We start from the raw sequence: 25,076 nt of genomic DNA, 5'->3' as shown, positions 1-25,076 counted from the left end.
CGCTGTGTCTCGCTCTAATGTAAGGCCGCCGCTCACCGCTGTCACTAATGCTTAGACTAATATCGTGGCTGAGCCGTTATGCGTCGCCGACCTTTTTGCCATAGCGCAAGGGAAACACCTCAGATGGTAGGTCATTCCACTACCGAGCATTTCTTTTTTTTGCCACTTTTATGAAATGTGATATTTTTGAAAAAATGTATGCTATTTCTATTCAGAATTCAATCCTAATAGTTAAAAAATTGTCCCAGGATACGATTTCTTCTTACTTTGTTACCATTTTCCGTACATATTGTGTGGGGTAACAAAAGAGGAAAGTAAGAAAAATGTATGGAAATTCTGGGACACTTTTTATCTCCCAGTGAGATTGAAAGTACTCGTGATTCTGAGTACAATTGACCTAAAATTCTCTAATAAAATCAAAATAAAAAAATGTCAAAAAAAAAAGAAATGCCCTACTGTCAATGTATGTCTGGCTCAGTCTGTAGTGACCCTGCCCGCTAAGCCGCGGTCCTGGGTTCGAATCCTGGTAAGGGCATTTATTTGTGTGATGAGCACAGATATTTGTTCCCGAGTCATGGATGTTTTCTATGTATATAAGTATGTATTTATCTATTTAAGTATGTATGTCGTCGCTTAGCACCCATAGTACAAGCTTTGCTTAGTTTGGGGCTAAGTTGATCTGTGTAAGGTGTCCCCAATATTTATTTTTATTTATTTATGTACCTTAGGCCAGAGCCGGCTACAGAGCTGAGGTTCAGGCTGGCAGGAGCCGCACCACGCACATTTAGCGGCCGTACACGCCGCACAACTATTCGCTGAGCGACACCGGTGAACATCTGAAAAAAAAACCACAAAATTAAAATTTTGAAAAAACCCCCGACCGCGACATAGAGGACCGATCTTCATGAAACATGGCTAAGAACACTCCCGACTAACTCAGCTTTCAGACAAAAAAACTAAATCAAAATCGGTTCATCCGTTCGGGAGCTACGATGCCACAGACAGACACACACAGACAGACGGACAGACAGACAGACACGTCAAACTTATAACACCCCTTCGTTTTTGCGTCGGGGGTTAATAACAATGTTATAGTTTCAACCAGGGCCCGTGAGCCAGTGGTCAATCGGTCTCGCTCCGTGGATCGCAAACAACTGTCACTGTCGCAATAAGCTAGCTGTCGAAGCGATAGGATTTGCAACCTTAGCTAGGCCGTCTGGACTACTGTTTCAAACATTTAGGAGAATTATACTTTCCAAATTTTCAAAGAAATGTTAGTCTAATACTGGTATTAGTATTCAAAAGAAAAGTAATAGTAATCGCATGCTACTGCAATAGGGATGACGACTACATAAAAAAATGGCATTTTATTTAGTCCGTCAGTTAGATCGTCCAAAAATACTGAACATATATTTTTCGCTTTTTCTAAATAATGAAAAAATACAAAGATATAGAGCATCAAAGTTCCGGAGTGGGGGCTTGTAACGTCACTACCTAAGTAAAAATTGTACCTAGGCGTGACGTCACGCGAAACTTCAACGCACTGTACCGTCGTCATATTTCGTTTACGAGAAAAAATACGTGTCTAAAATTCTTTGATAATCTAACTGACGGAATAATTCGTTTTTTTTAGTCGTCTCGCCAATTCTTACGGCTGAGTCAGTTGAGTATCAGCATAAATTAAATATAACAAGATCATACCATCCCATACATTAAAATGCGACCGCCTACGAACGCGCTTACACTCCACCACACATAGATGGCGCCACAAAAAATGGCTTGTTGCCACCGATTATTTGTAGATATAAAGTGTCAATTCCGAGCCGTAAATCTATGTCAAAAGTGACACTTAACGCCATCTATAAGTATAATCGAAAGCTAGAAGACATTTTTTTTGTGGCGCCATCTATGTGTGGTGGAGTGTAAGCGCGGTCTTAGGCGGTCGCATTTTAATGTATGGGATGGTATGATCTTGTTATATTTAATTTATGGTATCAGGTAGGTTACACGAACAAAAAAAAACACCACGGTTTCATTAGGTTTCGAATCCACTTGGCAATTCAATCTTAAAAATTATGAATGATTTAAAGTATGAATAATGGAAGAAAAAACACATTGTTACCTCTCACAGGTTCACTGATGCAGGCTTTCATCGTCCCGTCGAACGACTGGTTCCAGCCAGCCGTCTCCAACTGTCAACAAAATGTTTTATTGTAAACCGCTACATATTTTGAATTTGGGGAAAGTTTTATGAATGGCTTATCGGCACGGATTATTTGTATAGTTAAACTCAATGGCACGCATATGCGTTCATGCGAGTTCAACACACACGGACGGCACGCATGCAAGTTCATTTGTGTGTAACGAATAGCAGGGCAAATACGTGACAGTATGTACCCATTATTTCCCAACTTTACCTAAGTAAGTAAGTAAATATTCTTTATTGCACCACAAGGATAACAGATTACAAATAGCAGACATTAAACATAGGTAGCAACAGGCGGTCTTATCGCTGTAAGCGATCTCTACCAGACAACCTTAGGGTAGCAGGAAATAAAGATATAATAGACATTTTGAAAGTACTAAGTACTCATACTTATTTATTCATAATATTCTTAAAATTAGAGACGGGTACCTACCGTGGCCCTCGTCATATGCTTGCTTTAATAAATATAGTTAGACTAACCGGCACGCATATGCGTTCGAGCGAATTTCACACGCACGCACGGCAAGCATGCTGCGCGTTCGCCACGCACGCTAAACTCGCTTGCTCACTCTTGTGACATTGACAGCACTATATAATAAAGACAAGATGTAATGACATTGACTGAAGTAGCATGACAAATACGAACGTATCCGGAAAAATACGAAAGAAACCCTTTTCGCACTACTTCGCACTGTACAGGTTCGCCTACACGAGCTTAGACTGTGTTTGTGGGAACGTGCTTCTTTTTTTTTTAATACTACGTCGGTGGCACACAAGCATACGGTCCGCCTGATGGAAAGCGGTCACCGCAACCTATGGACGCCTGCAAGTCTTTCATATATTCGATCGGCATTCTCCGAGGTGTGCTAACAGGCCATAGTTACTCACCGGCTACGAACGCTAGCTCGTTCGTAATATGACACAAATAAGGTAAATCGTTACACTCACCGGCACGCATATGCGTTCGTGCGAGTTCCACGCACACGCACGGCACGCATGCTGCGCGTTCGCCACGCACGCTAATTCGTTCGTGTGAGACGAGCAGGGCGAGCCCGCTTCGAAGAGAAGCGCGTCTGAACGGAGCCGGCCGTCGAAACTGTGACAATTAGGAAAAAAAATTAAGTGTATGGCATTTAATTCAGTTTTTAACTCCTGACGCAAAAACGACGGGGTGTTATAAATTTGACGTGTCTGTCTGTGGCATCGTAGCTCCCGAACGAATGAACCGATTTAGACTTGGTTTTTTTTGTCTGAAAGCTGAGTTAGTCGGGAGTGTTCTTAGCCATGTTTCATGAAAATCGGTCTACTATGTCGCGGTCAGGGTTTTTTTTTTCAAAATTTTAATTTTGTGGTTAGGTTAGGTTATTAAGTTATATGTTGAGTTGAACAATTTTTACGGAAGAATGAACATATACATAATATAATATATAATGAGAGTTTAGACATTTCATCCCCTCGTACACAGTCAATCAATAAAATGTGTGATTTCAGCGAATGTGTGTCTTGTGAATGAAGGTTGAGGGAGGCGATGGCTGAGATGCGCGCCATATTCGTGAACGGGTGCTGTTTGTGAAGACCGGTCTGTTTCAGCTAATAGGGGCTATGCTATTCTATGTAACATTAATTTTGAATGAGATTACGTTGAGGCACTCTGTTCGGTCCTTGTTTGTTTATTTTTCTTTCTGACTCTTGGAGACCATATAGATCTCCAAGGAAAAAAGTAGATTAAGTATACATATATTTTTTTTTCCTTTGCTTAAGACAACAAGAGTCTTTTACAACTCTAAAGTTATTTTAGTTATTCGGTTTTTTTCTTCATGTATAATTTTTTTAGATGTACTTTGACACTTAGAGACTCTATACATCTCTAACATCTCTTATTAATAATCATAATAGCTTTGTACTTTGTATAATTTCTTGTGTTAATATTTTTTTTTATGAATACTTTTGCTTATTAAATTGTATCTTGTTTTTTTTTAATGCATGTTAAATATAAGATGTAATGTTTTGAAAAGAAGTGGCCCGCCGAGTTTCTTGCCGGTCCCATAGTGGATACCCTCCTCCAACTGAGGGGGGACTGAAATCTTCTCGAGGCTGAGGCGTAGGGTTAGAGCCAGCGTAGTTTTATTTGACGTTCATAAGCGCATTGTAATATGCCTACTTGGAAAATAAATATTTCATTTCATTTCATTTCATATTTCATTTCATTTCATTTCATTTCATTTCATTTCATTTCATTTCAGCTGAGCAAAATTTTTTAAGTCGTGTCAATTTCTGACAGCAGAGCGAATACTAGAAAATGAGTAAAAACCATGGGAAAGAGGATAAAAAATGTGTATTATCCAACATTGACAATCACGTGACTTTAATAAAACATCACAAGCATTTCAATAATACATTCGAGATTTGGAAGTAGATAATAGGGAACTTGACTATTCTTGAAATAAAATGTTTTATACCATGCACGAAATAAAGCATCAGATAATTATAAGACAAACGTGGACAGAAGTTATTTTTAAATCCAATTTATATTTAATAAGTCAGGTAGAAATATGTAAAGTAACTGAATTGACCGTGACGTCACTCAATTCGATTTCATATTAATTCCATATATAGCAAGTCGTTCAAATTCGTTTTGACAGTTCTTAAAAAGGAGCTGATTTGACTAGGAGGCAAGTAGCCTATTGTCATTTTAAACCTTTAGGGTTGCTCGAATTAGAGATTATTCAACTTCAAACTGTAGTAAATAGATATTAGGTGATTTACCGGCCGAGTGCCGAGCGAGGTCATATAGGGACACGAGGCTGGCAATCTCCTAGGGGGGGTATTAGAAGGATACTCACCCGCCGTAGAACATGGCGGTGGGGCGCGCCGCCCCGGGCAGCGCCGCGGCCGCGTGCGCCGCGCGCGCCGCGCCCGGCGGCGTGGGCACGGTGCGCCACGTCTCGCACCTGCCACAAACACACATCACTCACATTTAGCGACCGAGGGTCCGGCGAGGTGGTTTAGTGACGCGAAGCTGCCAATCCTCTATTCAAAATGATTCTTTCGTATTCTTCTCTAGTATGACCTCATACAGTATTAAAAAACCCAACATTTAAATACATAATTACGGGCACTTTTAGAATTTGGGACACCCCAATTAGCGTAAGTTGTTAACAAAAATTAACTCGCTGTCAGTTTGACGATAAATAAGCATAAAATCTGTCTAAAAATTTACTTTTTTCACATTCTGAATGTAGATTATCGCTTAAAGTTTATGTAATTAACACAAAAACAATATTTTTATACAAATTTCATGCTTAATTATCGCCACGAAACTGACAGTGAGTCAATTTTTGTTAACAACTTACGCTAATTGGGGGGTCCAAAATTCTAAAAATGCTCCTACGGAAACATAATAAATCTCAGTATTAATTACTAACAACGACTAATGTCGTAAATGTCACCACAAAGAACACGCATATTACGTAGCCTCATATAATATTACAATAATTTAAAAAATGTGCAAATAAAAGACTTGCTGGCCGAGTGCGGAGCGAGGTCGTTCAGTGACACGAGGCTGGAAATCCTTTATTAAAACATGTTTTATCTACTTCTCTTGATATTAATTCCTAGTGTAAATACATAGCAGCACATGCACATGACACTGTTCAAGTTTTACCACTCTTGGCAATTGATTGAAGAATTTATGATGCGTCTTTGGCAATAATACTGCGCAAGGGTAGCAAAGGATTTGACGGCCGAGTGCGGAGCGAGGTCGTTTAGTGTCTCGAAGCAAAATTCCCTGTTAAAATATGTTTTATCTACTTTTCTAGACAAGTATAGTTATACTTGGTAAACCTAGTTGTAAATACATACCTTATATCGTATAATAAAGCGCCGGCCGAGTAGCACTGCGAACCGGCGGGGTTGCTGACGGCGGCCGCCGCGCTGTCATTATGCGCATTACCGCCAAACACTAACATGATACCTGCGAAAAACAAAATATTACTGATATTTACTTCCATTATGAGGGTAGAATTTTTTTATTTGATTAAATACCAAAAAATACAGGCTATCGTCACATGCGGGGTGAAATAGGCTAGTTTCCTACTAGTCAAATCAGCTTCTTTTTAAGAACTGTCAAAACAATATGCTAATACGGAATTACTATGAAATACTGAGGAGTGACGTCACGGTCAATTCATTTACTTTATATCTTTCTCTTTGACTTATTAAATAAAAATTATGTTTAAACATAACTACTGTCCATATTTTTCTTCTAATTATGTGGTGTTTTATTTCGTGCATTGCATAATAGTACATTTCGATACAAGTGCCCATATAACCATAATCGGTCGCCGTTCCTACGCAAATCCTCCTATTTTGTGTACACACAGGTCTTCGGGTCTCAATGCTTAGTCGCAGTACGGCCGACGTTTAGTCGCGGCGACCCAAATGGGGACGATTGGTAACAGGCACAAATGGTCACAGAAGTGACAGAAGTGTGCACTACGCGTGCACACATTGTTACCGTTTGGCGACTACTTTCCCAAAATAATTCGTTCATTTCATTCTTTTCAAATGGCGACTGTCAGAGACGTCATAGTAAAAAAGAAATAAAATCATTTGACATTAAAATGTAATGGCGTAAGAATTTGTTAAAGATAAATATTGTTTGCATTTGTAATATAATGTGGGCTAATTACCATGGCCAATTAAATTGCTCGAGTGATTTCATAAAATAAGTCTAAATTTATCAACGCGCCATCAATTTACCTCAGTTTAACCAGTAATAATATTATTGACTACTCGGTGTTTGCGTGTTATGTATATTGATTGGTGAAGTTTTAGTGCTCCGGTGCATATACTATACTGAAATAATAAAAATAATGTCTAGAAAACCAATAAAGTTGTTAAAATATGGATTAAGACGGTAATATTCCATGTAAAAAACAGTCGCCAAACGGTCACCAAACGGTCGACAAACGGTCGCAAAATGGTCGCAGCGTACACGCGTGACCGAAAGCAGTGAATATTTATTATATTTTCAAAATGGCTTGTATTAATTTTTTCCAGGTATCCTCAAACTTTATAAACAATTAAATATGCCGTCGTACTCAGTTGCCCTCACTAAAGAAGATTAAAAAAAAATTGTAACGTGCGTACCGAGCTGCTGGGTTGTAAAGGATCGGGGATCATATTATTATGGTCTTCTATAGAGCAACTAGTATTTTGCGGCATTTCACAATTGATACTTGTTGAAGTAGTCTTCATTAATATTACTATCAACATTCATTTCAGCGATCTGTATTTCTTTTGTCAAGATTTTTGTATAGATAAGTGTCTACAAATTTGTAATGTTAAAGAGACATAAATAAAACGTAGTAGAGTAAATAATGTGTTTTTTTTGTAACCCAAACCAAATACTTGTAGATACGAGTGCGGAAAAGAGGAAAATCGATACGAGTAGCGATAAATTAATACACGAACGAAGGGAGTGTTTTAAATCGACACGAGTTGTGAATGTCCTTTTTGCACGTGTATCGTACGACGATTTTCAGTACCTAAATCTAAGCTAAGAGTTTCGACCAGACAAGAAATGAATCATTGCTTGATTTGCTCGCACTAATGCGTTAAAAAAAGCAGCATCTGTACTGAAAAAAACTATCATTGCGCAACAGAAATTCTATTAATATCACAGTAAATACTCTATTTCATTTGATTCCTACTTTTATTGTGTAAAGCAACACTACACTTCATTTTTATCAATAAGAATTAAAAATTATATATTTAATACATTAAGTAACTATAAAGTGCTTATCTATTTGTATTATCATTCTGCACTTTTCTTAACTTTCCCACATTTCTATAAAATGTCGAAGAGTGCTTAAATGGTCGTCGTCGTTTATTATTATTTAATTCGCTCATATTTAAATGATTCAAAGCAACCAGTCCACAACTTCACAAGACAGTTTGAGAAACCTTCGTATTTCAGATTGTCATTTGCGGATACAGTGGTTTAGGAGCAGTTCGGTAATCAGACCTACACATGTGTGTACAAATTCTGTCAATGTCACTGTCAGAAACCGTTCTGACAGTGACAATGACAGCCACCGTTATGTGTGCAAACGTCGACTAATAAAGTGTCGTTAAAAGTCATTCTGACAGTGACATTGACAGCCACAAATTCGTACATATTTTGTTACCGTAACGAGTGCACACGACGACTACATTTTGTTATTGTATCAATACGGTCGCATTGTTTGCACGACGTTACCACGCGTTATGTCACATTTGACAGTTAGTTACTGATTTGAAGATTTTGCGACTGAAATGGTTGTATGGGTGCGTAAAAGAGGAAGTTCGAAACGAGTGGCGATAAATTAAAACACGACCGAAGGGAGTGTTTTAAATCGACACGAGTTACGAATTTCCTTTTCGCACGTGTATCGAACGACGTTTTTCAGTACAGATGGCTCTCCGAAAATTCGACCTGACATATAATGAACCACTTCTCGCACTAGTGCGTATAAAAAACACCATCTGTACTGAAAAATATTTTTTAAGCCAATGCTTGACTGTTTTTTACATCCGGTTGTCCAAGGGTCGATTTTTTAGCGGTGGCTAAATGTTTTTATATGGGAACTTCTAACTGTGGTTGATGCATCTGGCCCTAAATTGTGCTTCGAGCAGTTCAGGCTCATAATATGCTCTATACTTCGTTTCATTTAAGATTAGAATAGGCGAGACGACTCTCTGTTATTATCTGTCAAAGGGGTAAGCAAAGAAGCAGTGGTTGTAAACCTTCCTTCTTCGATTTCGGCTGATACCACTGAATTTCTCGGAACTTATATACGTGATAGTGTTTTTTTTTGAAGTATAGGTGGATAAATATCTGGTATTTGTATGTATTTATGTTCGACATGACATACCTGGAGATAAAATAATGGCGGAATGTAGATATCTAGGCGTGGGCGCTGAAGGCAGCGGCCGCCATATTCTTCTCTTGTACTCATACTCATACAGAGCTGCTGACGGCGCCTGGAAAAAATAAGAGTATCTCATGTAAGCGCTTTTTTACAAGATCTTATTTAACTTGCCTTGTTAGTATGTTAGTTTGGGTAAAATGTAGAAGCTAAATTTGATCGATTGAGCTCACATATGTAAATCACGTGACAATGCAATATTATGGTATCATGGAACTGATCTGATGATGAAGTAGAAAGGTGGTCATAGGAACTCTGTTATGAAACGTTGTATCCGCATCGAGTAAGGGGTTTTTAGAAACGTCTCGGAGAGCAGTAGACGACTGTTGAAAGAAAGGTACAGTCGGCGATAAAAGCTTGAGCCAAAAATGAATTTTTTGAAGAAAAAAAAGTTATTATTATGTTAAGTAGTATAAAGCCTCCGTCAAACATAGAGGGTTTTGATAGCGCAGCGGCGCGTGCTCCCCTCGCAATCCGCGCTCGTTAGCTACGCTCTCAAAACGCGCATGCGTGGCCGAGCTTTTAGCAACGTTTTTCACAGACCACAAAGGAGTTAAAAATGTTACAACGACTCCTTGATGATGAGGCAAATTGACATTTTGACAGTATTTAAGGTTATGTAATCTATGTACACGTTATTTAATTCATTATATTCACTCCGACTTGTTTCCTTCTACGCCCAACACCACATGGCGACCCTACCAGTGCGGCCTTGTGCTGTAGTCTTCGTTGTAGTGTGTATGAGTTATTACACACACTACACCAAATTAGGTAACGCCACTGACTGTTGCAACTTTGCCAACGTAAATTACACACATTACAGTAACTACAGATGGAGTGCGAAAAGATTTTCCATCGTATTGTTACGGAAACGTACGAACGTGTCGTGCTATTTCAGTCAGTCTCAGTATAAGATGTTCTGACATTGACTGAACTAGCATGACAAATACGAACGTTTCCGGAAAAATACGAAGGAAACCCTTTTCGCACTACATCTGTACAATGGTTGGCTGAATGCAGTAACAACGCACTGTACAGTATGGTTGGGTGAATCAACTTTTTCTTGTCTGTTATTGCCATGGTTACGGTCTCCTGAGTCACGCTGGTTTTATGCAAATGCATGCATTTTTCTGGTGTTAACAAGCTTTTTCATCAATTTGCCACCTACAAACATGGACTACATGCATGCTTGCATAATTTCAGTAGCATAATTTTGCATAACCAGCGTGACTCAGGGGACCGTAACCATGGCAATAACAGGCAAGAAAAAGTTGATTCACCTGAACCTTTAGCACAACTTGCCTTGTCGCGCGCGAGACCATACATCAAGCGCGACTTCAAGTTGTGCTAGAGGGTCTGGTTACATCTTAAAATGAATATTAGAGATTGAAAATACCTGCGCCGCTTCGCTTTGAGACACCAGGCCTCCATGTACAAATACGCGGTCAGAAAGAGGGTCCAAGACTGCCGAATGTCCGAAGCCTCCTCGCGCCGCCCAGCCCACTGTTGGGGCCGACACCCACACGCCTTCTTCTATGTGGTACTCCTGAAAAAGAACAATTTTATTTGATTTTGTACGCGTCATATGCGCGCCCAGTGTGCGAGCTTCCGAAAGGGTGGGCTTTATAAACTGATACCATACACTAAAGAAAAAGCGATCAAGCCCACTGGTGGCGAAGGCGGGAAGCGAACCCGGGTCTCCAGCTAACGCGGCTCACGTGATAAACCGCTACACCACCTCGACCGCCGAGGTACCCGGCGTACCGGTAAAGGTACTTTTGAAATCTCACGGGCTGTATCACACAAGATATTCTCAAATAATTAGGTACATATCTATTTTTTGCGCACAAAAATATTCAAACAACTTAAAAAATTTGACTGATCTATTCTAACCTAATCTAAGTACAGGGGGCCGATTTTTGAGTCTCACGGCGTTCGAATTCAGAAAATTGTCACTGACAATAATAGGCAATTCACTGTTTTCAACCGATATTTTAATGACAGTGAGACTCAAAAATCGGCTCCCAGATGTAGTGCAAAAAGTTTCCTAACGTGGCCCCAAACTAAGCAAAGCTTGTACTCTGGGTGCTAAGCGACGATATACTTACTTATATAGATAAATACATACTTATATACATATGAAACATCCATGACTCAGGAACAAATATCTGTGTTCATCACACAAATAAACGCCCTTACCGGGATTCGAACCCGGGACCGCGGCTTAGCAGGAAGGGTCTCTACGCGCTAGGCCAGACCGGTCGTCGTAATTTCAGTAAAGAAAACTTGGTGTGACAAGCACAGATATTAAGCGCCCTTACCTGTACCAAGTGAAGATAGCCGTAGTGTGGTGAATGGCCGAAAAAGACAAGCATGACTGGCTTGTCATTGTAGCGTACTACCACAGCTGTGTGACCAGACACGGCTAGGCCACCTGCAACAATTCAATAAGTTAATCCATACTAATATTATAAATGGGAAAGTGTGTGTCTCTTTGTTTTCCCCTCACTAACTCGGAAACACGTGTTTTGTCCTTTAATACCAGAGGGTAAAAACGCATTTTATCCACTAGTGGATAAAGTAATTTGACCTTGAATAAAGTCAAATTAACTGCTGTAAAATTGATAAAAGTAGGTGAATCTAGTAATAAAGATGATTTACCACCTGTGGAACTACTGGAAGCAGTGATAAACGCATTTTTTGCGTTTTAGTTTCCTCGCTATAGTGAGGAGAAAAGTTTTGTGTTACACTCGGGTGCAAATGTATTTTACTTCTCGTGTGTTAAAAAATTCGGAAGTTCAGGATTCTATTTTGGAACCACTCGCTTCGCTCGTGGTTCAACTATAGAATCCTTTCACTTCCTCGTTTTCCAATTCCACACTCGGCGTTAAAATACAACTTTGTCCCCTTGTATAACAAATAACTATTGTCCGTCTTTCACGGCAAAACGGAGCGACGACTTTATGTTCTAATCTAACAGCTGTATTCATAAACGTTCACTTAAGTTATCAAGCCGATAAAGTTCGTTTATCCTTTTCTATCACACCAATACGTCGGAAAGGGACAAACGAACTTTATCGGCTTGATAACTTTAGTCAACGTTTATCAATAAGGGGGTAAGTAGTTCATTTTAAATAAATAGTTGCTCTTCCGGTTCGAGCGCCATCTTAGCGGTCTCGTGTCGTGAATAATTTATTTTTCTTTTGCTCATGAATGCTGTTTAAAGTGTAATATCGACAGCTTATTATGCAGTAAACTAATGTTGTAGTGAGAAGCTGATGAAGAATTAATCTCAAAACGCGTTTAGCCACTTTTTTGTCGTCAACGGCCGGTAGTCCACATGCTCTTATAAAATCTAGCTATCAATTCACAAGTGATAACTCACCGTACACTGTTGTACTTACCGTACCAAAATTAATAACAATTAGCTCGTATCACACTGGCAAAATAGTCCCAATGGAATGAAGCCATTTAATTTTGAAAAACTAACTAACTAAATCAAGTGGATGCCGACGAAAAAGCGTGGGCGGGGCAGGCCCAGGCAAAGATGGCGGGACGACCTTGACGACTTCCTAAACAACTGGCCGGAAGTAACGGAGAATCGGGAATTATGGAGAGCCAGGGGAGAGGCCTTTGCCCAGCAGTGGGACACTCCAATAGGCTAAGAAAAAAAAAACTAAATAAATAGTTGGGAGATCTTACCACAATGTTTCATAGGTGCCGGCCTGTTCCCACATATAGTGGGGGTAGCATTCAACCATTGCAGCATCGGTGCTGCCAAGTTGAGCCGCCATACTTCGTTAGTCACTTCTCCCGCGCGGCCTTCTCGACCTGCCAGTTCGCCTCTGTAGCAATAGAAAACATGATTAGGTTGATTTTAGTTCTGATGGTTTTCAAGAGGGTTACTGACTTAGTTCTGCGGCGTAGCACACTAGTTCGATAAATTTTATCACACCGGTTCGTTCCTTTCGCACTTAAAAATAGTGCGAAAAGGACGGCCTGACATTATATTTAACCCCCGACGCAATAACGACGGGGTGTTATAAGTTTGACGTGTCTGTCTATCTATTTGTCTGTCTGTCTGTGTATTATGTGTCTGTCTGTGGCATCGTAGCTCCCGAACGGATGAACCCATTTGGATTTAGTTTTTTTGTCTGAAAGCTGAGTAAGTCGGGGGTGTTCTTAGCCATGTTTCATGAAAATTGTCTAATATGTCGCGGTCGGGGGTTTTTTCAAAATTTAAATTTTGTGGCTAACCACAAACTAATTTTATTAGAAATAAATCTGTAAATAATAGGAAAAAGTGGAAAAATTAACGAAGACTTCAACTCTTGAAACAGTCCATTAATCGATGGAATCAGTCGTTACTTTGCGCATCATAAACTAAATCTATATTGGCTAAGTAATATTCTAATTTCGACTCTTAGCCCATTGTTCTAACAAGCAATTGCAATGGGCCTTTGCCCAGCAGTGGGCCAAGACAGGCTCCCAATAACAATAATAATCTCACAGTCAGTGCAGTGAGTATAAAGCAAACACATATGTAACTCCGTATCAGCAGCGGCTGGTCCATACAAGCCGATTCCCACCGGCTTGCCTAAAATTGATTACTAGTAAAGCACCTAATGGTAAGGTAGCTTTCTTTTAGCTCAGTGTTCTCACCAGAAATTTTCACCAGCCGCCATTGCTCCGTATAGTCAGATAAAGTCTAAGAAAAAAACGTACCTCAGAACCATAAAGAAAAAGAGCGTGCGACTTTCGATCCGGAGGTCGCGAGTCGAACCCGGCTCGTACCAATGAGTTTTTCTGAACTTATGTGCGAAATGTCATTTGATATTTGCCAGTCGCTTTTCGGTGAAGGAAAACATCGTGAGAAAACCGGACTAATTCCAACAAGGCCTAGTGGGTTGGAAGGTCAGATGGCAGTCGCTTTCGTAAAACTAGTGCCTACGCCAAATCTTGGGATTAGTAGTCAAAGCGGACCCCAGGCTCCCATGAGTCGTGGCAAATGCCAGGATAACCCAAGGAGGATAATGATGAGAACCATAAAGAAAAAGAACTGGCCTAGATGGCGTTACACCTTTGGGGGACGCTCGGCTAAATGGCGCCAATATTAATATTTGACATTTTAATACGTACATATCAAGCTAAGAATATGGGCCAAATTGTCAAAAGGTTTAAAAGTTTTAAGCCTGTGCCGAGAGATGGCAGTCTATGCACTGTGCTTACACACTTCGACAGTAACTCTATAATACTCGATCCTCTTTAGTATAAAGTGACAGCATGTATGCTTATACACAACTCACCCTCTCTCGGTGTCGGCGGAGGCGACCACACCCCCGTACACGATGAGCTCGTCGTCGAACAACACGGCCGAGTGCGCGAACCGCGGCGCCGGCGCGGGACCTATCGTCACTATGGCCTCCCATTTGTTCTCCGCTACTTTATATCTGAAATTATGAAAACCACACATTTTAATAAGTGCGAAAGCGATGCATGTCGCGATATGATAAAACGCCAACTTCGCCAACCGTGCTACAGCTGGCGCAAAGCCAGGAATTCAAAAATTAACACATCCACTACACAGACAAAAATGGCGAACTACGTCAGAAACCGGTCGTAATTCATAACCGCCCGTCTGTATGTCGAGAACTGTGCGTATTATAGGCTTCTTTGGCCATTTGGCCAGACGAGATCCTGACGGCTCAGCCACGACATTGGTCTAAGCGCGACAGCGGCGAGCGGCGGTCATACATTGAAGCGAGACACAGCGATGGGACTTTTCATTCGCACGTATGGCTGCCGCTCGCCGCTGCCGCGCTTAGACCAATGTCGTGGCCGGGTCGTGACAGCCGTGAGAAGGCGTTGATCGTCGGACCAGTGGAGGGTCATCGTAAAAGAGCCGGATTACCACGCGCTGGTTCAGCACAATAATGAAGGTCACACGCGTTGGGCTCCAGGGATCCTTTAGGAAGGCAAAAGATCGGCCTGAGTGGAGAACACTGCAACGTACAGCGACTTATGGTGGTCACGACCCTCAGTCATGAGGTTTCGACGAAGAAGAAGATGTCGAGAACCCGAACGGCGGGTTCTCCGGCATATGACCAAGGTTCACGAGTTCCCACCAGGCGGTTTCATGGTGTCGAACGTGTTCATTTTCAGTTCCTCATTCTCTCCTTTTCTCCTATACCACAGCTTGGTGAGAATAGGGATAAGGACTGTATCGATAAGTATAAGGACAAAACAAACCTCGTCTAAATGTTGACATGTGCATAATTTTATATTATTATGTTCCGAGAGTATGATCTGAAGGTATTGGTAAGCACTATTTGATATAAGAAAGTCTAATTTTTATTTTATTTTAGAGACTTTATGGTACTTTCATTAAGGTCTAGCAAATAAATTTCGGACAACCCCTATCTGGCTTAATTTGAGAATATTTCAATGACTGTTTGCACGATTTCAACAAACAAAGGTTAATATGCTGCCAAAATATATTCTTTAAGAGTCCTCTTCATGGTTTTTCAATTGGGTACTTGCAGAATAAATGCGGTGAATTTATATAATTAAAAAAAACGCTATTTTGAGCAACGTTCCGGATTGTCGTAAATTTTTGATGCAAGCAGGATGAGAGAAACAGATAAAAAAATTAGCCATAGGCCAAAGTCTAATTGACATTCACGGTGTTTGAACAGTGCCTAAACCAAATCGATATAAACAGTGTATGATAGTTAAATTCGACATCAAAGTCGGAGTTAGAGGAAGCACCATGCCACGTTCTCTAAATGGCCGCCATACACAGATCCTGAACTTTATTTCTTAAAAATAACTATGGCTAGACTATGTCCAGATATTTTGCTTTGTGGATCATATGTCGTTGAGGTTCACACAGTACAATTTTTTTTCGCAATCGTATCGTTTTTTACGCACTTTGTGAATTTTCTAGTAGCATTTGTCCGGAATCGTAATTGTTACTCGGGAGGATTAAGTCAATACTGTCTAAACCACTTGCTTTACGTCGAGTTTCTAGGACAAAATGTGAACCTTATTATGTGCCTTATTAAGCCTATGTCTTGTTTTAAGAAAAAAATATAATAGCAAATAAATACGGCTACTCAAAGTTGTCCTCATACTTAACGATACAGTCTTTATCAGTACTTATGTGTATAGCACTGTCTTTAAAAATTGCAAACGGGACTTAATCGCGTATTTACTATGTTTTAAACACTAACCTCCGACGTTTCAAGGACGGCATTGTCCCCGTGGTCTCGGAGCAGACGTTTGCAATTTTTAAATATGTGTAAAAATCGTGAAAGTTTAAATCAGTGTTACATAGCACTGTCTTTGGTTTAAAACTCACCTATAAAGGAAGTCAGCCTGCCCGAAGCTCTCCCCCCCCACCCTCAGTAGCTCCCCCCCTCTCTGCAGCAGCACGTGGCCCGCCACCGCCGGCGCGCCCTCCTCGTCCACCCCCTCGCCTGGTTCTTTCCAAAGCCACCTGAAAATAATAATATTTCATTAGTTTTCATCACTTGTTAGGAAGCGCTGGTAACCTAGCGGTGAGAGCGTGCGACTTTCAATCCGGAGGTCGCGGGTTCGAACCCCGGCTCGTACCAATGAGTTTTTCGGAACTTATGTGCGAAATGTCATTTGATATTTGCCAGTCGCTTTTCGGTGAAGGAAAACATCGTGATGAAACTGGACTAATTCCAATAAGGCCTATAGTTACCCTTTGGGTTGGAAGGTCAGATGGCAGTCGCTTTCGCAAAACTAGTGCCTACGCCAAATCTTGGGATTAGTTGTTAGAGCGGAACCCAGACTCCCATGATCCGCGGCAAATGCCGAGATAACGCAAGGAGGATGATGACTTTTCATCAAACTTGTACAGTAAGACTGCAAACTGGCTTCCGCCCCGGAATGTTGCTCAGAAGTGCAAAGCATTTCATGGGGATGCAAGTTCCTTCTTGCGTTTTAGGGGCATAAAAAAAAATAAAAAAAAAGATATTTATTTACCAACACAGCACGAAATGGAAATGTAACTTATAAAAACTTAGTAAGTAAAATTACAGATGGGTGTGCAGTAAAATGGATGAGACTCAGCGAGACCATTGATTTTCAGTCCCCAACCAATAAACTTAAATCTAATACTTAACTACATAACTGGTTTACTAGCTAACCCGGCGAATAGATCGCTGCCAAATTACAGGGCGAAACGGATACAGAGATATACTGCAGTCCTCAGAGCGTCGAGGGGTACAAACGCATCCTTTGAGGGTGCAAGTGTCTAAAATGTCTTACCTTCTTACCCACCTCAAGTTTCTTACATATCTCATCTTACCTCCAACCGGCAGTAGAAACATCTCTACTGCAGTCTGCTCCAGAACGTTGGGGGGTGCAAACACATCCTTTGGGGGTGCAAGTGCCTCCGCCGTATGCTTCGTTGCAGTTATCTGAAACAAAACAATATTTTATCTATGATTCAAGTAACTAGACTCGATGATAACATAAAGCCCCTTAGTCATAAAAAAAACGACTGAGCTGGTTATTTAAGTGTTTTGTCCCTTTCTCACGAGTACATAATTCAACATGTCAGAAAGGAACAAAACACACATTTTTATATTCTCTTTGCGGTTAGTGAATTACCTGGACAGATCGGTTGGTCGCAGGCCACACCAATCCACCCGGGATTGCACCGACATGTGCCTTCGTCGCATTCGCCATGGTCTGAAAAAAAAAAGAGTAATTAAATCATATTTACTTGTAAAGTAAACATTGGTTGTACTGTACCTTTACAAGCGCTGGTGGCCTAGCGGTAAGAGCGTGCGACTTTCGATTCTGAGGTTGCGGGTTCGAACCCGGCTCGTACCAATGAGTTTTTCTGAACTTAAGTGCGAAATCTCATTTGATATTTGCCAGTCGCTTTTCGGTAAAGGAAAACATCGTGAGGAAACCGGACTAATTCCAATAAGGCCTAGTTACCCTTCGGGTTGGAAGGTCAGATGGCTGTCGCTTTCGTAAAAAACTAGTGCCTACGCCAAATCTTAGGATGACCTTCCTCAAGAACCTCATATATAGTGTACCAACTGACGCTGTAGTTGGCCAGCCCATCGCTATTTGCTTATTAGACCGAAGGTGGAGGAAGACTATTCCAGCACTTCATGGCAGTGTAACGAAAGCTGTCACAAAATAAAGCGATGGCGGTTGTCGGACCTTTGGCTTAAACTTCCAGTTAAAAAGTAATACATAAAGATACTGCTACAATTAGTCCTATGGTCATCAGACGGGCAGGAGTAAGCAGTAAGCAGCGTAAGTGACGTTGAAGCCCTTCATAGCGAACGCGTCATCGGAGAAGAAAAGTACACTTCCAACCAGTTATCAATGAAAAGATGCCACTCTGAGTAGAAATGTTTGTAAAAAGCTACCTTCGGTCTAGAGTGCTCCTATGTTCTGACTTCTGAGTGTTTTTGACGATAGTTTGCTGCTGTCTATGCAAAAGTTGCCCGGCCCTTCCCGTGGCGGAAGATTATTCCAGCACTTCGTAGCGGCGTAGCAAAAGCTCGAAGAAATTAATCGGTTCGTTTGCAAATCCAAACGTTGTTATGTTACCTTGCATGGCGACCCTGGATGTTTTCAATGGTAGCTTAGCTGTCTGTGAGAATTCCCGTATAATAGTGTTACTACTGACGGTGTTATGTTACCTTGCATGGCGACCCTGGATGTTTTCAATGGTAGCTTAGCTGTCTGTGAGAATTCCCGTATAATAGTGTAACTACTGACGTTGTAGTTAACCGGCCCATCGCTTATTAGACCGAAGGTGGAGGAAGACTATTCCAGCACTTCGTGGCAGCGTAACGAAAGCTGTCACAAAATAAAGCGAGGGCAGTTGTTGGAGCTTTGGCTTAAACTGCCAGTTAAAAAGTAAGACATAGAGATACTTACTGCTACAATTAGTCCTATGGTTATCAGACGGGCAGGAATACGCAGCATAAGTGACATTAAAGCCCTCCATAGCGAACGCATCATCGGAGAAGAAATGAAGTAACGCGCTGCCGGAGCGAGCGATCACTTGCCGTGTCCAGCCGGATTCGCCCGGCTCCATTACACCACTGAAACAGAACAAAAATATATTTAAATTGTCGCGTTTTGTACACATTTTTAAAGTCACACACGTCACACTGGTCGAACGCGATAAAATAACATTTTTTAAACACCTTTTTGTCAATTTTTTGGCCAGGTTGCACTAGCCGTGGTCGCGGAAGACATGTTCCAGCAAACAAACATAAAATGTTTTGAGAATTGTTTTGAAACACCTATAAATTATGACAGGTCTTTGTTTCATAGCATTGCTTCATTTACCCCATGGTAACATCAGAATTCAGAAATCGGCACACATTGGCTCAATAGAGGAGTAATTGCGGCTTTTCAAGTTACTTACACAAAAAGATGAATACTTGAGATACTATGTAAAAATGTTGCAGTTGTGACTATTTGAGAAGCCTTAACTGATGACTTTTTTTCAGCGGTTGGCTTTTCATAAATTTGACAACCTGCCTTGGAACGCATATACGTTATACCCTGCCCCTGAAAATAAATATTTGTTGGGCCATGAGGTACTTTGTGAAATTGGTGGCGGAAGATTGTTCCAGCACATCGTGGTAGCTTAACAAAAGCTGCTACAGAATACACTGGTCCTATATTATTCAGCAAGGAGCAGCACCATCTAGTAGACTTTCGTCTTTTTTTTTATAACTAGGCTTGGGACTTTTGGATGCTCGCTATGGTTCTGGCATCCGCAGAGTCGCCATTATGTTAAAAAAATTTTTTCGAAGTCAAAGTCAAAGCCTGGAAATAAAACATGTTAGATGTCATGATCTATACGTATACCTATAACAATATGCAATTAATTTTATCACAAATCTATTACACACACGTGTCGAAGTTCACAGTTGACGCGATATGCATAATATATACTATAATATACGTATATACTACCTACGATTTACTTTACTATGCATCCTCTTTGATACTTGTGTTTTGTTTGACAGACGCCTGACATCTATTTCAAATAAAAACACTTGAGTAATAAGTTGTCAGTTCAGATGAAATATCGTTTACGCAATTTGTAACAAAATTTTAAAATGAATAATTTTACGACTTGCGAAATTAAATCCTGGTTAGAGCCGTATCAGGAATTAAAATATGATAAAGAAAAGTCTAGTATATTTTGCTCTTTATGTGATGTTCATTTCTAAGCCGGAAAAAAAATATTTATTGCTAAAAAATATATATTAAAAGTGTATCCCATCAAAAAAACTGTGGTGAATATAGCTTGTTGTTTGGATTGGATAGAGATATTGTTGTTACATATTTTATTTCCAGGCTTTGACTTTGACTTCGAAAAAATTTTTTTAACATAATGGCGACTCTGCGGATGACAGAACCATAGCGAGCATCCAAAAGTCCCAAGCCTATTTATAACAGAGCGCCACCTATCAGCACCGACCTGAAGATGGCGAGCAGGCGCTGCGCACGCACGCTGTCCCCGTCGTACACGTAGAGATGGTCCCACCCACACTCCGTGGCGAACGCTTCCAAACGGATGCGGACCGCGGGCGGCGCCGGGCCCAGCCGCGGGGGCGCCACTAGCCACGTGCATTGCGTGCTGACGCTGTAGTTGCCCGGCCCGTCCGTTATGACACCGAACGTGTCTGTGAGACTGGAAAAGAAATTTCGAAAAGTTATACCAAAGATTGGCCAAACACTCCCTTAAACCGAGACGCGTGGAAGAAAGAGAGGGAGGCCTTTGTCCAGCAGTGGGACACAACAGGCTAACAAATAATAATAATAAATAATATAGTACCACTATATGATGACACACCTCAGACAATGGCGATCAAATAATATATGAAAGACGCGCGTTCCTACGCACACTGTCTATGCTCGTGTAGGTGAACGCGTACCATGCTTGGATGAGTGAGATAAGAAAGGTCGACTGTTCTTTTGACAGGCGGTAACTGTGAGGTAACCGAGAGCGGGTGGGCAGTAACGGATTAGCGATTATCGAAGTTAACTATTTGATTAACGGTGCCCAGCTATGATCTATAGTCACTATAAGCTTTTTAAATGCAGAATCTCTAGAGCCAAATACAAATTAATCATACTAATTGGTGCCATCAATTCAATCAAGCAATTAAGTAAGTTCACTCAGTTGAAGGTCTGTAGGGTATTAAATTGCCATTATCATTAAATTTATTTTGCTAATTTGGTACAAAGACCCTGACTTTACAGTGCATGTTCATAGCCTTGTAGGGCCTAAGAAGAAATGGATGCATGGACGACACACATTGGGGAGGGCACACTCATATTCATTAAAAAAAAAAAGCCTTTTATTCCAAATCTTAGATTTAAAGTATTTATGTATTGGTTAGTAGTTTCTTATAGCTAGTTGTTAGTGTTAATTTTTACGTTTATACTAGTGTAGCATTAATACTAATTCATTTGATTTGGACCCCTATTAGAGTGTAGGCCTCCTCCAACTCTTTCCATTTTTTTCTATCTTGGGCTTTGTTTAGCCAGTCTTTTCCTGCCGTTTCCTTTATATCGTCTATATGGCTTTCCCGATTTCCTTTTGCCAACAGGGCCTCTCCATTTCGTTGCCAATATTGTCCATCTATTGTCTCCATACGTTGCAATATGTCCTGCCCAACGCCATTTTAATTAAGGGCAATAAATAAGGGCTTGAGTTAGTGCATCTTGTAGCTTTGTTTTTTCTCTTATGGATAAACTCTTTATTTTTTGGATTTTGGACTCATATTCATACAAGAACATAACAACATAAGTCAAACAAGCTCATACAAGAGTTCTGTCAACGCTGCATACACACGGGTGAGCCTACCCCGCTGCATGCTTGGCAGACCGAGCGTCCACTCAGGCATATACATATACTATTGTCTGTGACACAGACCACATTTCAGGCCATCAGGCACCAGGCACAGGATCGGGCAGCGTGCAGAGAACTGGTGAAGTGTCTACAGTCATCACATCCCTCAGCCATGAGGATCCAACAAAGAAGGACCCAAGGTTGCGTGTTACCAACCTTCAGCAGTAATGCAATTATTTATAAAATTCCATCTCTTATTATCAAGGAAGTAAACTATTATATACTTATTAGGTTTATCTATTAGAATAGGCTGGTTTCCTATTAGTCAAATCAGCTTCTTTTTAAGAACTGTCAAAACAATTTGCTAAATATGGAATTACTATGAAATACTGAGGAGTGATGTCACGGTCAATTCATTTACTATATATATTTCTCATTGACTTATTAAACAGAAATTATGTTTAAACATAACTACTGTCCGAAAATGGAGATGGATTGGACACACTCTTCGGAGAGGGGAAAGAAATAACGCGAGCATTGCTCGAGACTGGAAACTGCAGAATGCAAGCCGTGGCCCCGGACGCCCTGTCCACTCATGGAAGCGGTCCGTCGAAAATGAGCTACGGGCGGCTGGGTTGAGCTGGAGTGAGGCCACAAGGGTCGCTGAAGATATGAGGCGCGGCGCGAGCTCGTGAAGGCCCTTTGCACCTCTGGGGTGCCTTAGGACTACAACAACAACTGTCCATATTTTTCTTCTAATTATGTGGTGCTTTATTTCGTGCACTGCTTAACATATTTTATTTTAACTATAGGAAACTAGCCTATTGCACTTTTTAGCATACTAACATACTAAAGATAAACAAATGTCATTAACATCCTACTTTCATTCCTAATGCCTAAGCTTTAAGTAACAAAATTAACCACACACACACATGATACACCACACAAGACATGATGTCCACAAAAGACATGATAGTTGATAAAATGTTATGTTGCAATACCAAAACATCATACATATTTAGCAATATGCGAGACTTAAGCTCTTTTTACTTTAAATTACATAAGAACTCAAAGACAATGCCACAGTATAAAACCAGTAATAACTCTTCTTACAAACTTCACGCCGCGCGGTGTGTCCCCCTCCCTCCCCTCGCATGCGGCGAAAACATGCGAAACTGGTGATTATTGGGCTGGACAGTCGGGGCCGCGTTTGCGCGCTGTGTTGACGTGTTGAGTTCGGGAGAAAATGACGTCAGCACCGAAGACATATTTTCGTTACTGTAGTGTTTATGGGTGTATGGAAAGTTCTCAAAATGCGGAAATGTCATTCTTTAGAATTCCTAGACACCCAGAAAAGTAAGTGGTTGTTATATATTTGCAGTGTTAGGTACATTATTGCTTACGTAAATGGCGTAAAAGTGAGATTTAAAGCTAGAATGACACATTAAAATCAATAAGGATTTATCTGTAACGACATTTAGGTAGATGCTGCGATCTATCTAGCTCGAAAGTTTGGTACCTACTTAAATATTGTGCAAACATCTATTCAAACATTTTATGTAAATATGATTTCGTCAGTATTTAAGAAACAAATACGTACTTGAATCTTTATTAGATAAAAAGGTAGAAAGAGCGTTGGTACTAGCATAGCGCCATACACAGTTACTAATACGAGTAGGACAGTAGGTACCTACGTTTCTAGTTCAAACGAATCTTTTTTTTATTGTGATGGATTGGGTGTATTCTAGAGAAAACATATAAAATGAACACTTAAATTAACGCTTTTGCAATTATTGTTACACAATCTACTATTGCGCGTATGAGAGTAATATATTTATAATGATTTTTTGTGTCTTCAATACTGACTAATGTGGTGTCATGACGTGGTATTGTTATACTAAAACCTACTTACAGTTAATAGTACCTATTAGATTTACAACAACTTACATTGTACGAAGTCGATTATAGTAACGTTGTACATGTACAACCCTGCGTGACCTTGCGCAGTAGTAACGACCGCGCCGCCGCTGCCGGAGATTAACTACTGATATATCCTTATACTGTGACAATGCCATGAAACAGATGTTTTAGAAATAACATTAAAACGCAATATTCGTTAAAACCAACAGATATTCACTTACGAGTATGCAGTCTGTAACGATAATCATGAACTGAGAGTCAGGTACTCAGTATTATTCCATAATACCCTTGCCTATATACCCTTAGGCCACTCCGTCACCTCAATTGCCAATTTTGAGACTAAGTCACAGAATATCACTGCTTTTTATTTGTTTTGACGACCGGTCTGGCTCAGTCGGTAGTGACCCAGCCTGCTAAGCCACGGTCCTGGGTTCGAATCCCGGTAAGGGCATTTATTTGTGTGATGAGCATGGATATCTGTTCCTGAGTCATGGGTGTTTTCTATGTATGTAAGTATGTATTTATCTATTTAAGTAGGTAATATCTGGGCAACCGAGCTTCGCTCGGTTCTGTCGTATCCTTGACATGTGTCGCCATCTAGTTCAAAAATGAATAGTACCTAACATCGAGCGAAAGAATTCGCAGCCTTAACAACACAACTACTCCACACGAGATGGCGCGCATTTCGCCACAAAAACTCAAATAGTGTATTTTCTATTCGTTTTAGCCTTGACCTGTGTCGCCATCTAGTGTTTGCAATAAATAGTACTTACATCGACCGAAAGAATTCTGTCTTAACAGTACAACTACTGTACACGAGATGGCGCGCGAAGAAAAACGCATGAAAACTCGAAAATTCGCGTTTTCCGGGACCTAAGGATAAGTTAGACCGATTTTTCACCCCCAAAAACCCCCACATAACAAATTTCTGCGAAATCGTTAGAGCGGTTTCCGAGATCGTCAGTGTAAATAAATATATATATAAATAAATAAATAAATAAATAAATAAATATACAAGAATTGCTCGTTTAAAAGTATAAGATATCGTCGCTTAGTACCCATAGTACAAGCTTTGCTTAGTTTGGGGCTAAGTTGATCT

At 40.5% G+C, this 25,076-nt stretch overlaps 1 protein-coding gene across 1 annotated transcript in view; it reads right to left on the bottom strand.

Annotated features, from left to right (window-relative positions):
• LOC125238465 (attractin-like protein 1) overlaps positions 1-25,076 on the bottom strand; it is a 42,096-nt gene that overhangs the window by 11,580 nt on the left and 5,440 nt on the right. The window contains exons 2-16 of the mRNA XM_048145823.1: positions 20,681-20,893; positions 19,117-19,283; positions 17,821-17,901; positions 17,516-17,627; positions 16,538-16,675; positions 14,484-14,627; positions 12,880-13,022; positions 11,499-11,611; positions 10,574-10,723; positions 9,124-9,232; positions 6,068-6,179; positions 5,050-5,157; positions 3,155-3,302; positions 2,123-2,192; positions 724-836 (exon numbers count right to left, since the gene is read on the bottom strand). Coding sequence (XP_048001780.1) covers positions 724-836; positions 2,123-2,192; positions 3,155-3,302; positions 5,050-5,157; positions 6,068-6,179; positions 9,124-9,232; positions 10,574-10,723; positions 11,499-11,611; positions 12,880-13,022; positions 14,484-14,627; positions 16,538-16,675; positions 17,516-17,627; positions 17,821-17,901; positions 19,117-19,283; positions 20,681-20,893 — 1,921 coding nt within the window. The remainder of the gene's footprint in view (positions 1-723; positions 837-2,122; positions 2,193-3,154; positions 3,303-5,049; positions 5,158-6,067; positions 6,180-9,123; positions 9,233-10,573; positions 10,724-11,498; positions 11,612-12,879; positions 13,023-14,483; positions 14,628-16,537; positions 16,676-17,515; positions 17,628-17,820; positions 17,902-19,116; positions 19,284-20,680; positions 20,894-25,076) is intronic.

This window comes from Leguminivora glycinivorella, chromosome 23, assembly GCF_023078275.1.
Source record: "Leguminivora glycinivorella isolate SPB_JAAS2020 chromosome 23, LegGlyc_1.1, whole genome shotgun sequence".
Taxonomy (NCBI): domain Eukaryota; kingdom Metazoa; phylum Arthropoda; class Insecta; order Lepidoptera; family Tortricidae; genus Leguminivora; species Leguminivora glycinivorella.
This window is presented reverse-complemented; position numbering and strand designations above follow the sequence as displayed.